Source organism: Impatiens glandulifera, chromosome 4, assembly GCF_907164915.1.
Source record: "Impatiens glandulifera chromosome 4, dImpGla2.1, whole genome shotgun sequence".
NCBI classification, from domain to species: domain Eukaryota; kingdom Viridiplantae; phylum Streptophyta; class Magnoliopsida; order Ericales; family Balsaminaceae; genus Impatiens; species Impatiens glandulifera.
In genome coordinates this window covers 43,625,651-43,642,395 of record NC_061865.1, presented here as the reverse complement: position 1 = coordinate 43,642,395, position 16,745 = coordinate 43,625,651, and the positions used below count along the sequence as shown (strand labels likewise).

At 29.6% G+C, this 16,745-nt stretch overlaps 1 protein-coding gene across 1 annotated transcript; it reads right to left on the bottom strand.

Moving 5' to 3' along the window:
- Positions 1-774: 774 nt before the first annotated feature.
- LOC124935793 (rab GTPase-activating protein 22-like) lies at positions 775-4,326 on the bottom strand. The gene is made up of 5 exons (XM_047476219.1): positions 3,853-4,326; positions 3,524-3,659; positions 3,354-3,403; positions 2,329-2,382; positions 775-2,244 (listed from the first exon to the last, which is right to left on the bottom strand). The coding sequence occupies exons 1-5, from the start codon at positions 3,999-4,001 to the stop codon at positions 1,110-1,112; spliced, it is 1,524 nt and encodes a 507-aa protein (XP_047332175.1). The 5' UTR covers positions 4,002-4,326; the 3' UTR covers positions 775-1,109.
- Positions 4,327-16,745: the final 12,419 nt, after the last annotated feature.

Below are 16,745 nucleotides of genomic sequence, written 5' to 3'. Positions count from 1 at the left end.
GATGACTATGCTGCTGAATCTTTTGTCGAACTTAGTTATAGTCTCACCCGGGTGCATCCTGATGTTGTCGAACATTTGTGTGTCAACCATTAGTTTGTTTTCTTTTGTTTGGTCGTTGCCTTCACAAAATCGAGTCAGCTTCTCTTAGATCTCTTTGGCAGTGGAGCATGACTTGTGGATCCAAACCCAAATAACTGTTTAAGAACATGACATTTTTTTTTATCATTTTTAAATATTTTAAATGCATTTGTTAATTGGGCTTAAATGTATCAGACTAAGCGTGAGCACTAAGCAAAGTGTTTGGTTTCACCAAACTTTGCAAGAATAATGTTTTTCTTCCAATGATATAGAGCTGACACATCCTTTGGGCTGTCAAAGTCTTTATTTATTTATTTATTTATTTATTTATATATATATATATATAAAACTGTAGAATTTTTTTCTTTTTCCTTTGATTTGCTTTTTCTTCTTCTTTTCTTTTTTTAAGTTCTGATTATATATAAAACATTTATAGCCAAGTAGATTATTTAAAAATAATAAATTTTATTTATGTGAGATGAAAAAAATAATAATAATTTGGGTCCTCAATGTTGGGGGGCCAGCACTGCTTACTAGTTCAAAATTTAGAAATACCAAAAGGAGTTTGGCCATCAGAAATCAGTAACACTGAACCAGAAGCTTTAAAGTAGGTCACTACAAGCAATTAACAGACATGGGTAACTACTTCCAATATGCATATTAAGTATTAATACCCTAAAATTTAATAAAACCTACAAGCAATTAACAACATTGAGTTGTTGATAGAAAATTAGCATAACATAAGAGGCTCTTGAATCAATTTTATAGTCAAATTGTCAATGGCCTAAACTTGTTCTGGCCAAGAATTGTAAATAAAATTTCAGGCAGCACTGTCTACTGTTTTAATGAACCTAAGTATCACAATGCCCACAATAGCAGTTAACATGCATGTTCTTCCAAACAAATCAGAAGAAAAAAATATTAAAAAAAGACAATAAGCTTTACCCTGCTGTTCAAAGTAAATCCGTTAAGGCTTGCTTACCTAGAGAATATTGTTGTCGATAAAATTGAAATTAATAACCGAATCGATTTCAAATGGCACGACGACAAGGGTCTATCTTGTCATGGAGAGTCGCCACAAGATTATGTGCATGGTCTAATAGCTTCCAAACATCAAGATTTCCAGCCATATTATTACACTCCCTTACAATATCATCCATACTTTTGTATCTCTCGATGATCTGTTTCCGCCTCTGCAACACTGAGGCTGCGATCGTGTATAATAACAAATCATCCGTGGGTGGGGCCCGGTGCCTTATCTTGTTCCAACTAGATTTCCCAATTCCAGCTCTTATTGCTGCCTGATCAGCCCACATTGCCTCCCAAAGACATATTGTCTGGTCGAAACTAAGCTCCCTTCTGAACAGTACCACCACCATACGATAAACGAAGAAACAATCCTCCGCCTCCAGTTTCTCCAAGTGTCGGTAAAGATGAGAATCTTTAAGTTGGATTATTCTCGAAACAAAAACCAATTGCCTCATGATGCCTAACTCATCCAGCCTGAAATTATGTCGAGCCTTCTTCATGAAACCGACGAAGCACCAAAACGCATCATGATCCTCAGTTATTACAGCTATTATTGGAGAAAGAAGATCGCACATGCCTTGGCAGTAACCGATCTCGGGGTCGTAAATTGCATAGGCCTCCAGAATGGCGGTTAGACGAGCCGCGTGAAAGATTCTGAATGGTTCGAGTTGATCATAGTCCTTTAGCCCGACAGCCTTGGCAGCACGATGTGCCCTTTCGTTAGATATAGTTGCCTGAACAGGGGAATAGTCTGTCCACTCTTCATTCGCACGAACTGCATCTAAGCGAATGATTCGCTGCCACGTGGCAAAATCATCGGGGGTGTATAGTTCTGACCTGACCTCTGTATTAGTAGGAGAAGGATGTATCTCGTTAACTTCTTGATCGTCAGATGATTCAGAATCCGATGAGATTTGCTCTTCTTCATGTAAATTTTCAAAATGATCATTGGAGTTAAAATATGAGATCATTTCCTCACTGGATAGAGATTCCCTGGCACTAACCACATCTTCGGAATCAGGAGAATTTAAATCTTGATATAAATTCAATCTATCCTCGTGACTGTATAGGACCCGACCAGTTTCTTTCAGTTTCAGAAATTGTCGACACTGTTTTCTCAGTTTTTCGTATTCATTCCTGCATGCACAGTGTTATTGGAATTACAGAATTTAATCGGATGTTTAAGAACGTGAGTAGAAAATGGAAGGGTAAAAGTCTCACCTCTTCTTGCTGCGTAATGTTTCCCTTTCTTCTTTCGAACTATTCAAGTTATATCTGGGAGAGAAAACACAACTCAGCTCAGAGTGATATATAAGTTTGCAAACACATGCCCAATTGGAAAACACTTATTGTTTCTGTATCAAGATCCATTTCCCAATACAGAAACAAACAATATTCTGAATCTATTTATGACTAAATTTAGTTTCCGAATGTGTTTGTAACAGGAAACCTATTTATGACTAAATTTAGTTTCCAAATGTGTTTGTAACAGGAAACATAAACAAACAATAATTACACATTATACTGACAACAACAGTAAAATTAATAATTCTTGGTGACGATTTAAATGCGTAAACCCTGCACAAACTATATGGTATGTACCAAAAGAAATTACTCTCATTTAGTGCTTGAGTCGTATTTAATGAACAGTTACTAAATACTATGTACCAATAGAGTTAGGACAAGTCTTATATCATTAACATGACGAAAGTATTTCATACACTTCTCTTTAAAGTTATGTAGGGTTCAACTAGATTCATAATTGTATTCTGTGTAAAATCAAAAAAAATGCAAATTGAGCATGTAAATACAAAAGAGATGTCTTTGGGGAACTAGATCATTTTTATCAAATAAGCTGGAGAGTCCAACTAAACTTCATAGCAAGAATAAGAGAAGAAAAGAAGACAGTTTCTCATAAAGGAAAATACCAATAAAAACTTTTCTAGAAACTAAAAATTCAAGATTCATAAAGACACTGGTGCAGTCAAAGTTTTGCACACCTCACTAATTCCTGGAGAAGAGAAAAACAACCAACCACCATGACTTCCACGCCAATATGATGTTTTCAATGAAAATAGATTTTCACACATAAGGTACTAAAGCCTCTAGCCACTAAACTAACCAGGATTTGTATCAAAGCATTAGTATAATGCATGGTTGTTATGAAGAATGCTACATAAAAAATTTGACCCTAAGCCGATCCACTAATATAACAGTAACAGAATTTGCAAAGTTGAAGAGCTTACACTCCAAGTAGGAATGGCCAAACCTCTGCCCTGATAGTGGGATCAATACCCTACATGATAATCAATGAAGTAGTTCAATTTTGAAAAGTTTCTAACAATAAACAAGTGAAATAACCAAATAAGTAAACTTGCAATCCTATACTTGAAATCAAATATCATGTTGAGCTTACCGCACTTCGAACTTTTCTCAAAAATCTCAAACCACCATCGCGTAACTTTGCGTCCTGAGTAAACAAACTCCTCCATTGACGAGGAGAAAGGGGGGTTTTCTTCTTCCTGCGTGACCATGGTGATTTGAGATGGACCCTGGAAAGAGAAACAGATATGTAATGTCCTTCCATTAATTTGTATAGGGTCCCAATATTTCATAAAAAAAAAACAAAGAAGCTCCGGAAAATTGGTGGGATTCAGCATATTCGAACAAAATATACAACTGAGAAAAATGAATCACAGTTAAATTATAAAGGTACTAGACGAAGAAAGAAAGAAAGAAACTCACTTTTCAGATGGGTAGGAACAAGAAACTGGTGAAGAGGAAGATAATACAAATAAAACAGATCTTAATTGAATCCACGACGAGGATGACGAAGGTGGTGGAGAATTTATAGAAGAAGAGGCCGAAATCTGTCTTCGTCGTAGGGTCGTCATCAAACTAAGACATAAAATTGTTGAATTTTAGGGCTGGAAAACAGAAAATGTGATTTAAGGGTTTGATCGACTATTTAGATGCATTCAAAGTAGAACAGGTGAGGTGATTCATTCCAAGACGTTGGTTTTAACAGTGGGTTTATCTAGCATTCTACGAAGCTACCACCTTCGCTAGAATCCTTCGCAGCGGTAGCTACTGATGATGAAGAAAGTGTACGAAATTTCAGTTCCAGGTTTAATCACACAGCCACAAAGATAACGAGAAAATAGGAGCTTGAATCAGAAAAGCGGAGAGAGATAAACTGATATATTATATATATATATATATACAAATAGCGATCACCATTCATCAACAAAGAAATTCTCAAAGAACCAGCAGTGATTATCCATCACCTTAACCAACAGAAGCTCAACTGTTTTTTTTTTTTAATTTTTGTTTTTATTGGTATCTTTCCCTTCTCTCTTTCACTAACCAAGTCATTTTCTTTGTCTCACTTTCATTTGGGGGCGCTCTCGAGTCTCGCCTCCTGTCTCTATCACCGCCGACCTTTTTTCTTTTTTCTTTTTTAATAATTTTTTATTTATTTATTATAAAATTTAATGCCCAAAAGAGATTTGAGATTACTCTAATAATAACCCTTTTGAGGAATGACTCAACCGATAAAATTTACAAAAACAATATTTTTGGCCTATCTAAAAAAATATTCCTTGAGTCACGCGACACACATAATCTTACCGACACGAAGAGATTTCCTGATAATGTTTGCAAATGTAATCTCGCATCACAAACACGCATTTTGTTACACGGTGTCATTTTTACAAATATTATTCGAAGTCTCTTCAAGTAATGAGAGTAGGATATTTTTATTGAAATGATTATTTTTACAAATTTATGGAACTTGAGTCATTCTTCAAAATAATGTCATTGTTAGTCAAATTTTCCCTAATTTAAGGGTTTTATATAAGAGAGAATAATACACAATTTTCTCTTATTAATTTTATTTTTATTATTAAAAACTATACCTGCATCACTCCAAGTTTTGAATGAAAATTGAACCAATAATATTATAATTTCTTAAAAATTACTAATAAAATTAATAAATTTTAAATAAAGACACTTTTTACTTTTTGCAAATTTATGTAATTCTCTAAATCTCACTTCAAATTTTTATTAATCCTATCTATTTCATTTCACAGCTAGTCCAAAACAGCTCATTACAAACTTTACAAGTAACATAAATTTACTTTAAATTATAGTAATATTTTATTTTATTTTATATCATATCATAATATTTTCCTAATTTTTTATTCTATTATCTTGAAAATAAGTTTAATAATAAATAAAATATTAAAATCTTACCTATTCTAAATGTACATTCATTATCTTTTCAAAACACTTAATGAATCTATATTTTATGTTATATATATATATTCATAATTTTTTTATTAAATAATATAAATTAAATATACAATGATATTTTTTATTTATTAATGATAATAATAATATGATAGTTTAATATTCAAACATTATATTATTTTAAATTAAATCATCCTAAAAAATAGAATTATATTAAATAATGTAGGTTTAATACCCATTAATATAAATTAGGAGTATTAGTGAGATTAACACAATTAAAAACAAAAATTCAATATTTAAAAAAATATATATATTTTTTCAATGTTTAAAATTTTTAATAAATCGTTAATAATATATTAGAATAAAAAATATAACATTATCATTACACATTTTATTAATTTTGGAAAACAACTCATTTTCTCACATATCTTAGCACATATTCTTTTTCATTGTTTCAATGAACTCTCATCTAGTGACTTTACACTTTCACTTTAGCATGTTTGGTAAGTGATTTTTTATTCTAGAATGAGGAAGGAATTAAAAATAACCTTTGGTAAGTGATTTTAATTGATGAATAGGAATCATCTAATCCCCTTAATATTGGGGAATGAAACTCATTTCAGTCTCTCTCTTCTATATTCTCTCTTTACTCTCCTCTTACTCCACATCCACTCTCTCCATTATTTTTTTATTTATTTTTTTTCTTTTATCATCTTCTTTATTCTTTTTCTTATAGTTCTCAGGTTAGACATGAACTTAATATATATTAATATATGTAAAGTATTTATAAAAAAAACAAATATAGTTTTAACTACATATTTATTGGTTCTAATTTTTTTATTTAACCTGATATTTTATAATTTTAGTGTTTCTCGTTTAATTTATTTTAATATAAAATAATAATTTTTTCCGTATCAAAATCAACTACAAAAATATATTAATATAAATTAAAATTTATAATATAAAACAATCAAATTACTTATTATCATAATAATAATAATTAATAAAATATAATAAAGAGAATAAAAATGTTAATATAAAACTTATTAATAATTTATTTTACATTTGACTAATTATTTCTCTTTTTCTATATTTATTTAATTTTACATCTATATATTAGATTAAATTATTTAACATGATATTTTAATAATTATAAATAATTAATTTTATTCAAATAAATATATTTTTTAATTAAATTCAAATAAACTAGTGAAAATTTATAGTATAAACAAACCAAATAACTTAATAATAATTAATAAATATATATATAAAGAGAATAAAAAAATAAATATAAATTTTATTAATATTTTTTTTATTTTGACTAATTATTTATTCTTTTTCTTATTTATTTATTTATAAATAAATATAAATTGAATTAATTCATTTATTTATATATTTTTTAAATGAGTAATAATATAAAAAGAATAAAAAAATTAATAAAGTTATAACTATATTAAATTAGGGAGGTGTTTTTCACATCCCTCCCATATTCCCACCCCACCCTCACTCTTCAATTATCTCCAAACTTATTTATTTATCTCTATCACTTTTATATATTTATCTTTCTTATTTTACTTATTTTACTTATTTTATTTTATTTAATTATTAAGTTTTTTATTAAATATAATTAATTAATTAATTTTTAATATTTTTTTTAACTTTATTTAATTAAAAATACAAAATATTATTATTATTATATTATAACTATTTAAAATATATTAAATATTAAAAATCAAAATGTGTACTAATTTAATAAAATATATTATTATTAATTAAAATAATAATGATTAGACTAATTATTAATTATTATTTAATAAATAATTTTATTTATAAAAAAAATTGAATCATTCAACTAATTATTATTTTTATAAGTATTTTAATATATATATATATATATAAATATATAATTAATATAAGAAAATATTAAATATTTATATTTTATTAAATCAAGACACACTTTAATATTTTATATATTTTAAATAATTATAATATAAAAATAATAATATTTTATATTTTTAATTAAATAAATAAAATAGAAAAAATATTAAAAATTAATTAATTATATTTAATGATAAAAAAAATTAATAATTAAATAAAATAAAATAAATAAAATATATAAGATAAGAAAAATAAATATATAAAAATGAAAGGGATAAATAAGTAATTTTTTTAGTTAATTAAGGAATGAGGCGGGGAGAGAATATGGGAGGGGGAGGGAAAAACAATTTGCATTAAATTAAAATAGAATATAAAATTAAATATAAAACTTATTAATATTTTTTTGTTTCGAAAAAATTATTTTTTTATTTATATGTTTTTTAAATGAGTAATAATAGGAAAAGAATATTTTTTTTAATAAAGTTTATAATTATATAAAATTTGAATATAAAATTTATTAATTACTAATAATAATATTATCATTCCTCCACCCAAACCAAACACTATCAATGATAATGGTAATTATAACATGTCATAACCAAACACTACACTTCTATCAAATCATACCAATTCCCATTCCACACATTTATCAATCTCATTCTATTATGATTCCTTTATTTGAACCAATCGCCCCCTCAAACATTATCAATGTCTTTTTTACCCTCACTTTAGCCCACCAATGCTCAATCGACATCTCATCTCGTGACTTTAAAGTACTTCGATTAACCAACCATCTCATTCCACATTTATTTACCAACTCAAATCAAACTTCTCGTCTCTTGACCTTAATTTTCACTTTGATCAAATAATTAATCTTCTCGCTTATTTTAACTACCAATATCAATTTCTTTCCCAATCAACCTCTCATATCCTTACCTTACTTTCACTTCGACTAATCAAAAAACATATCATTGCACATTTATCCACCAATCACAATCGACCTCTCATCTCTCAAAGACCTTACTTTCACTTTATTAAACAACACATCTTCTCACATATTTTATAATATACAACCTGAAATTCTTATCATCACTTCGACTAACCATATATTTCATTCCACATGTATCTACCTCAATCGACCTCTCATTTCATTACCTTACTTTCCTTTTGACTAACTAACGATTTCATTTCACATTTATCTAGCAATTAACAATCGACCTCTCATCTTGAGACCTTACTTTCACTTCGTCAAACAACCCATTTCTTAACATATTTTACAATATACAACCTGACATTCTTTGTCATCAATTCAGCTAACCATCCATCTCATTTCTAATTTATCCACCTTAATAATCGATCTCTCATATGTGACCTTACACTTTCACTTCAGTTAAATCAACTATCTCCAACATTATCAATCTCTTTTACTCTCATCATTTTAGTCACTAATCCTCAACTAATATCTTATCTTGTGACTCTTTTCCTTACATATTATACAATATACAACATGATTTTGTTATCCCCACTTCGGCTTACTAACCATCTCATTTCACATTTATCCACACCTTAATAAAACCTCTCATACCTTACACACTTTTATTTCAGTCAAATCTACCATCTCCAACATTATTAATCTCTTTTACCTTCACTTTGACCCATCAATCCCCTAACCGACCTCTCCTCGCATGCCCTTACTTACTCCCATTAACAAATCATCTCATTCCACATTTTTATCCCACAAATCTCAATCGACCTCTCTCTCCCTCGACTTTAATTTCATTTAAGTCAAATAATTCATCTCCTCACATATTTTAGCGTGACCTTACTTACTTCCATTAACCAATCATCTCATTCCATATTTTTATCCCACCAATCTCAATCGACCTCTCTCTCTCGACTTTAATTTCATTTCGGTCGAACAATTCATCTCCTCACATATTTTAGCGTGACCTTACTTACTTCCATTAACCAATCATCTCATTCCACATTATTATCCCACCAATCTCGATCGATCTCTCGTCTCGAAACTTTAATTTTATTTTGGTCAAACAATTCATCTCCTCACATATTTTAAAATAAACAACCTGACTTATTTATCCTCACTTTGACTAACCAACCATCTCATTCTATATTTTTATACATCTCAATTGACCTCTAATCTAGTGACCTTACACTTCGGTCAAGCCAAAAAAACTCTGAACCATCTCATTCCATATCGTGAATGTCATTTACCCAACCACTAATTTCATCTCATATTTTAACCATCCATCCCAATCAATATCTAATCTCGTGAATGTTATTTATCCACCCACCATTTTTATCGCACATTTTAATCATCAATATCATTTCGCATTTAACCATCTCCTCACTTCGATAAACCAACATTTTTTATTTCACATAATAGCCATCAATGTTTTTTTAATAATTTAAAAATTGTGTCTAATGGAATTTGAACTATAATATCTATTATGTAACATGAAGACTTTAACCACTAAACCACTTAAAATTGTTGATTTATATTTATAATTTTGTGTATGCATATATAATTTATATAACTAATGTTAAATATATATATATATTATTTGTATTTTACAAAAATTAAGTAAATACTTATTATTTTAATATATTTAAATAAATATTTTATTTTTAAAATTTTTACTAATGTTTATTATATATATATATATATATGAATAAATTATTATACTATTAATGTTGATTTTTTAATATTGTTTTAAATAAATTTTGAATTATTAGTTTTATTTATTGCGTATATTGTAAATAAAAAGATGACAACCAATCAACCAACTCCTAACATATTTTACAATAAACAACCCAATTACTTACTTATCCTTACTTCATAAACATAATTTTATTTTTAACCGTTTCAAATTTATGAGAGGATCAACCCACAATCCGACCCAACAATCCATTTTATCTCACATATATATTCAAATTAACCTCATCTCTCGACCCGATAATCCGAACACTTTAAATTTAAACATTATTATTATTATAATTATATATATATATATATTAGTTAAAAGGTTGAACTTATAGTTAAAAATGTCTCACGTTTATCAAATTTGGTGTTAATTTAAAATATAAAGTCTTATTAACTTAGTTGGTTAAAGGGTTGTAACATACATATAATATTTTTTTATTTTTTTTTATCGTGTTATGTTTATGGGCGGGTCAACCCACGATCCGACCAAAGTATCATTTTTTCTCATATATATATTCAAATTAACCACATCTCTCGACTTGACAATACAAATATTTTAAATTAGGCAATATTATTATTATTATTATTATTATTATTATTATTATTATTATTATTATTATATATATTATATTGAAATTTTTCTACAAAAACAAAAATGAAAGTGATGTAAAAAGATAACCTTGAAGTTCTATAAACAATTTTTTTTTTATAAAATTAAAATTCTAGAAAATTCAAGATTTTTTATCATTTTGTTTTTAATAATTTCAGAAATTTGTATTAACTATATATCTATATGTATAATAGAAAAGTTCATTCATATTCTAATCAGAATTTTCTGAAAAAATAATATATTTATTAAAAAAATGTAAAGAATTTACCAAATCTGCAATTGGATTTTCTTGAATTTTAAAAGGACAACCACAAATTTATGATCTCAATTAAAATGGAAGATTATTAAACATTAATGAGTATATTAATGTGACTTATTATAAATAGAGATAATTAAAATATATTTTTTAATTAATTATAAGAGACTTTATTCCTTATCAATTAAAACTATATAATAAATAGATGAAATAAAATGTTGAGTTTTCTATAAATCAATTTAAAATTTTCTAAAAACAAAAAATAAACAATTATAATTTATTATTGTAACGTGTCTGTAGCTTAGCACGTGTCGGGGTAATACGGGGTGGCTCGAGATTCGATGTGTTTCAACTTTTATTTTGCGTGCCAGGAATATTTTTAAAATAAAATATTTCTTTATAAAGATTTTGATGGTTTCTGAGTTTTTTTTTTAAATTAATTATGTAAAAATAATCAATCTTATTCAATTTTAATAATCTAGGGATTTGTCAAAACCAAAACTATAACTTGATTAAAATTCAGTTTAAATTATTTAAACATAATTAATTTAAGAAAAGATTATTTATTTGAAAATAAAGTCGTCAAATAATTTTAGAAAATTTAGTAAATTATACGTTTATAAACGTACTTTATACCAGAGTTTCTATAAGGGTTCATTATTTGGTTACGCTCGAGAAAGAGCTTTCGCGCTATGTCATCCGTGCCCGTTAAAAACGGTTTTATTTTTAAAAGTCTGACTATCAAAAGATTTATTTATAACATTTATTTCCTTTGATTAGTAGTACGGGAGTCCTAAACAAAGATATGTTTAGATTACGTAAATAGTTGTACAAAATAATTTAGAAGTGCGTACCTACGATGCATTTATATAAGATTTATTATAATACCTAAAAAATATTATAAGAGCATTAGAATTTAAAAATAAATTCCAAAAGGGGCCTAAGGACTAGAGTTTTAGGTCTTGGGTTCGTTTTTACCAATCTATGATCGGATGGGCTTGGTCTAGACCGAGGGTGATCTGGATTGGGACTCGGGACACTCAGTTAGGGGATTGGAAGGTTCGGCCCTAGGGTTCAAGAGGCTCGATCCTGAACTCGGGTTGTTTGATCCTAAGTTTTAGAGTCTCGGTTCTAGATCTAAATTTTCCAATCATAGGACCTAGGAGTCTCGGTCCCAAGTTAGACCTCTCGGTCCTAGGTAAAAAACTTCGGTCGAATTTCTCGATCCTAGCTCAAAAACATCGGTCCTAGAGCTCGGTCCTGACTCAAGGACATTGATCCTTATTCTCGGTCTTAACTCAATAACACTGGTCATTGGTGTCGGTCTAGGTCAATTTTCTCGTTCCTTAGTCTTGATTAGGACCGAAGATTCTCGATCATCGATCCTATAGGACTTGGTCTAAGAGGACCGAGTGTTCTTCATTTGGTATGAAGATTGCATGTTTGTCATTTTGATTCTCGATCCTACTTCTCGATCCTTATAAGTTGCAAACAACTCATATGGATGAAAGGATCATAATCCCTTATCTTGAACTCGATCAATCGATCTCTAAGTCGATCAATTACTCAACACAATTTCTAGGGAAATAATTAGGATCTTTTGATTTAGGCCATCTCGTTGTCTAATTCTTGTTCCAATAACTTTCAAATGATATTTATAGTCGAACACAACCAAAATATGAACATCAATCAAGCTTTATAATAATTTTTAAAAATAAAATTCGAAGTTTTTATTTCAAAATTTTCTAATCGATCAAACATGACTGGGATGGATGTAATATGATCTAGAAATTATCCTAACGTGTTCACAAACATGTTAGGAAACTATTTGAATAAAAAATTCAAGCTTAAAAGCTCAAGAACACAAAATTCAAAATTTCCAGATTTTCAAATCAAATTTGGGTTTTTTCGATTTAGGTTGAATTGATGAAATCTCTTTCGAGAAAAAAATATAGAAAACATATAGGGATTGATTTCGATTACAGAATGAACAAAATTGATTCCTAAAAATGATCAACTCGATCGAACTTGGAAAATCTAATTTTGAATCACAATTCGAATTATAGGTGAACTGGAATCTTACTAGTGATTGGAGAACACTCCAATGATGTGTAAAAAGCTTTCTCAATCCCTAGATCGAAGCCTAGATTGCTGGAATAATTTCTACAAAAACCAGTCTCTAGAGCTCATTTGAAATTCTTAATTAGGCTGTAATTTGTGATGTTTGTTCGATGGATTGGAAGAATAACTCTTAAGGACTATTTATACTCGAGCTTAGTTAGTTTCATAGACGAATTCAACTTCAATTTCTTTTCTCAAATTTCTTCTTCTTCGTTTTGTTTTGTCCATGGAAGCCTAGATCTTGGATAACTAATGATGGCGAGGTAGAGACGTTCTCGTGGGTGAAATCTCGAAGGATAGAGACGAAGGAGGAAGAAGATAGAGGTTCTGGAAGGTCATCGGCGTCAAGAACAGGCCTTCGACGTTCGCAAAGAAGAAGAACAAAATGACGTCGTTTTGTTTAAATGAATGCTTCGTTGGCATTCCGTCCGCCGCCTAACATTTCGTCTGGAGTTTGGGCATCTGCGCTAACGGGGTAAGCATCCCCGTTAGTCGATCTTGTGTGGACCCAGACGCGCGCATGCTTCTGCTATAGCGGGGTGTGTGGCTTCTTCCTAGGCGCTGATCTGATGGTACAAATTCCAGCTACAATGAAATTCCTAGATTAACAAAAAAAAAATAATATAAGGGCTCTTTAAAATCGAATTTTTAACCTTTTTTGTGTTTTTCTTCATCAAATTAATATACAAAAATATTTTTGATGACATAATAAAAATTATGTTTATTTATTTTTATTTTTGGGTATTTTGGGATATTTATTTAATTGTTTAACCCATAAATTATACATAATTTATGTTTAAAATCATAATTAAATTACTTTTAGGTAAAATAAATACATAATTTTAACCTCAAATTATTTTTAATTTTATTTAATTTTTCGAATTAGGGTATCATTATCACAATAATTAATATTAATTCACTCTTAACTCTCATTTTGATTATTTTGAATTAAAAAAATTAAAATATTATTTTAATGTTATTATAAATTAATAATATTATTATAAATTGGGGTTTGTTAAATTTTTATGCTTACATAATTCCCCTCTCGAATCGAGTTTGAATAAAACAAACTTTTTTTTAAAACATGGATTCGAGGTTTGAATCTTTGAAATTAATACCATAATGCATAATAAGGTAGAAGGATAGAACTTGGAGGGCAACAAATGTTGGGGATGAATCATAACAATGATTCATAGGTTGGATCGTCATAAGATCATTCTTTGGTTGAATCTTGTTGGGGATAGACTATCATAATAGTCTATGCATGATGGGGAGTAGTCTTATCATCTATATGTAAGACTTCCTTTAAGATACCTATCAATAAATAGGATTCTCCTAGGGAGTTTATGATAGGACTCTTCTAGGGAATAATGATAATAATCAAGCTATGCTCATCAAGAGATGAGAATTTGTTACTAAATATTAGTCATAATAATGACTTTTATGGATGTCTATCATGAGATAGAGCTTACTTGAGGATGATGATAATAATCACTCTATGGGATAGGATATGACAATGACTTATATTGACGCCTATTAAAATAGGGTTTTATGAATCATCACAATGATCTATTGTGACTATCCATAGATAGGGCTTTAGTGAGATCATAATAATAATCGTGGATGCTTATTACATGATTGAACTTTGGAGAGGTCTTATACAAAGTGACATTAACAACTAGTTGAAAAATCATGATTCAGTTGGGGATTCTTTATTAGAGGAGCTACTTTGATTGACAGTTTATCTCTTATGGTTTTGACAAAGTGTCCTTCGCAACTGGGTGAAATATTGACCAAACGTTTTGAGGGGAGCTTTGTCTTTAATGTGACAAAATGTGCTTCACAACAGGATTAAAACCATCGATTTTCAAGGAAATTCTATCACTTAGGGAATATTTCAACATAATTTTCTCTTTTGTTTTAAGAAGTGACATTCACAACTGATTGAAACATCGACAAGGTGTTTTGTCTTTATCTTCCGTTGTGAGGAAGAGACGTATGTTACTTCGTCATGCTTTATGTCGCCTTATTTATATGTGCCATGGGGAGATTTGGACAAAAGGTACTTGGGGATGGACTATCCCTAATCCTGTTTCAAATCATGTTTGGAAATAGAGGAAATCTTGATTCTATCCTTGAATCATGGAAACTTGGATTCGAAATGTGTTCGAGGCTAAGATACGAGCATTCCTGCAATTGGTAGAGATTATCTTGCTTAAAGAGCCCGAGTTCCTTTTATTTTTATGTTAAGATATAGATTATAAATTAAATTTTGTCTAGACGATTATCCAAATCCTTAAATTATAAGGAAGGTGACTGAGACATGAAGTTTCGTTCAGCTATATTTTTGGTTGTTTTTACCGTGGGCCGCAATCCTTCGAAAGTTTGATTATTCCTAGTATAGTCATAGAGAGAATTTCAACTTTCTGGATTTGGGAATAATTTTCTTTTTTCTCTTTTTGGGCTTCCGGGGTATATTTGGGGAATCAATACGTTTTTCCTCTTGCAATAGTCATCGGGACAACCGCTTGAGTGAGCATAAACGAAGATTTTAGTATCTCAACCTACATGGGAGATAGAGTTTTGGTTTTGGTTCCCGGGGTATATCTAGGGGAATTGACACATTTTTAATCTTGTGATAGTCATCAGGACAACTGCATGAGTGAGCATAAATAATGATTTCAATACATCAACCTATACGGGAGCGTTTATTATATGTACAGATTTTTTTGAAGCCTTGAGTCTAGCTCTCTTTGTTCTCTTGTACAAAGGGGAATGAGACGTTCTTTTTCATATTACGGCTTTGTCTTGGCTTATGGGGTTTATTCCATTTCTGATTTCCAAAAGCCTTCCTTAGAGGTTTAATTTTCTAGATAATCGTGTAGCACGAAAACTAGCTTATTAAGAATATCCATCGATTAGAGTTTTCTAGAAACTTGGGAGTTACGTTTGGGAGATTAATCATTGGTTGATTAACAATGCTTCTCTTGACTTTTCCCCCTACTTATTTCCTAAAATCAATGTCATTGGTTGGTGGAAAGAACTAAGGTTCTCACTATCTTTAGACTTATGTGAGATAGAATAAGAAATTGTCCATTCCTCTTATTTATTATTTTTATTATTATTATTGAGATTGGACTTATATATAGGTTGTCTACGTATCTTCCTTTTATCCTTGACATATTTATTTTTTATTTCTTTAGAAGAATCAGGTCTCATGTAGTTCTCCCGATATAATGACATAGTTATAAAAAATTAGAGGTTGATTAGTTCATTCGAGGCTGGGGACTAATTACGTTTTAATCCTAGTAAGGCTAGATTAGAGCCATCATAATCCTGGTAAGGCTAGACTGTGAGTTGTCATAATCTTGGTAAGATTGGATTGTGAGCCGTTGTAATCATGGTAAGGCTGGATTGTGAGTCGTTATAATCCTGGTAAGGCTGGATTGTGAGTCGTCGTAGTCCTGGTAAGGCTGGATTGTGAGCTGGCGTAATACTGGTAAGGTTGGATTGTGAACCGTCATAGTCCTGGTAAGGTTGGATTATGAGTTTTCGTAATCATAGTAAGGTTGAATAGTGAGCCATCGTAATCCTGGTAAGGCTCAATTGTGAGACTTCGTAATCCTGGTTAGGCTAGATTGTGAGCAATCGTAATCCTGGTAAGGTTGGATTGTGAGCCATCATTTGCACGTGTTGATATTATACATAATATTGTTTTAGTGCGTCTAGATTTCTTGGAGCAATAAACTATTCACCTTAAACTGTAGATAGGCGAACTACACCTCTAAAGAGAATTTTCT

Bases quoted from the DNA above. Each gene is read 5' to 3' on its own strand.
- LOC124935793 (XM_047476219.1), bottom strand. From the start codon at position 4,001: ATGACGACCCTACGACGAAGACAGATTTCGGCCTCTTCTTCTATAAAT. The intron at 3,660-3,852 runs GTGAGTTTCTTT...TTCTCTTTCCAG, and splicing joins TGTTCCTACCCATCTGAAAA to GGTCCATCTCAAATCACCAT. The intron at 2,245-2,328 runs GTGAGACTTTTA...CTGTGCATGCAG, and splicing joins ACATTACGCAGCAAGAAGAG to GAATGAATACGAAAAACTGA.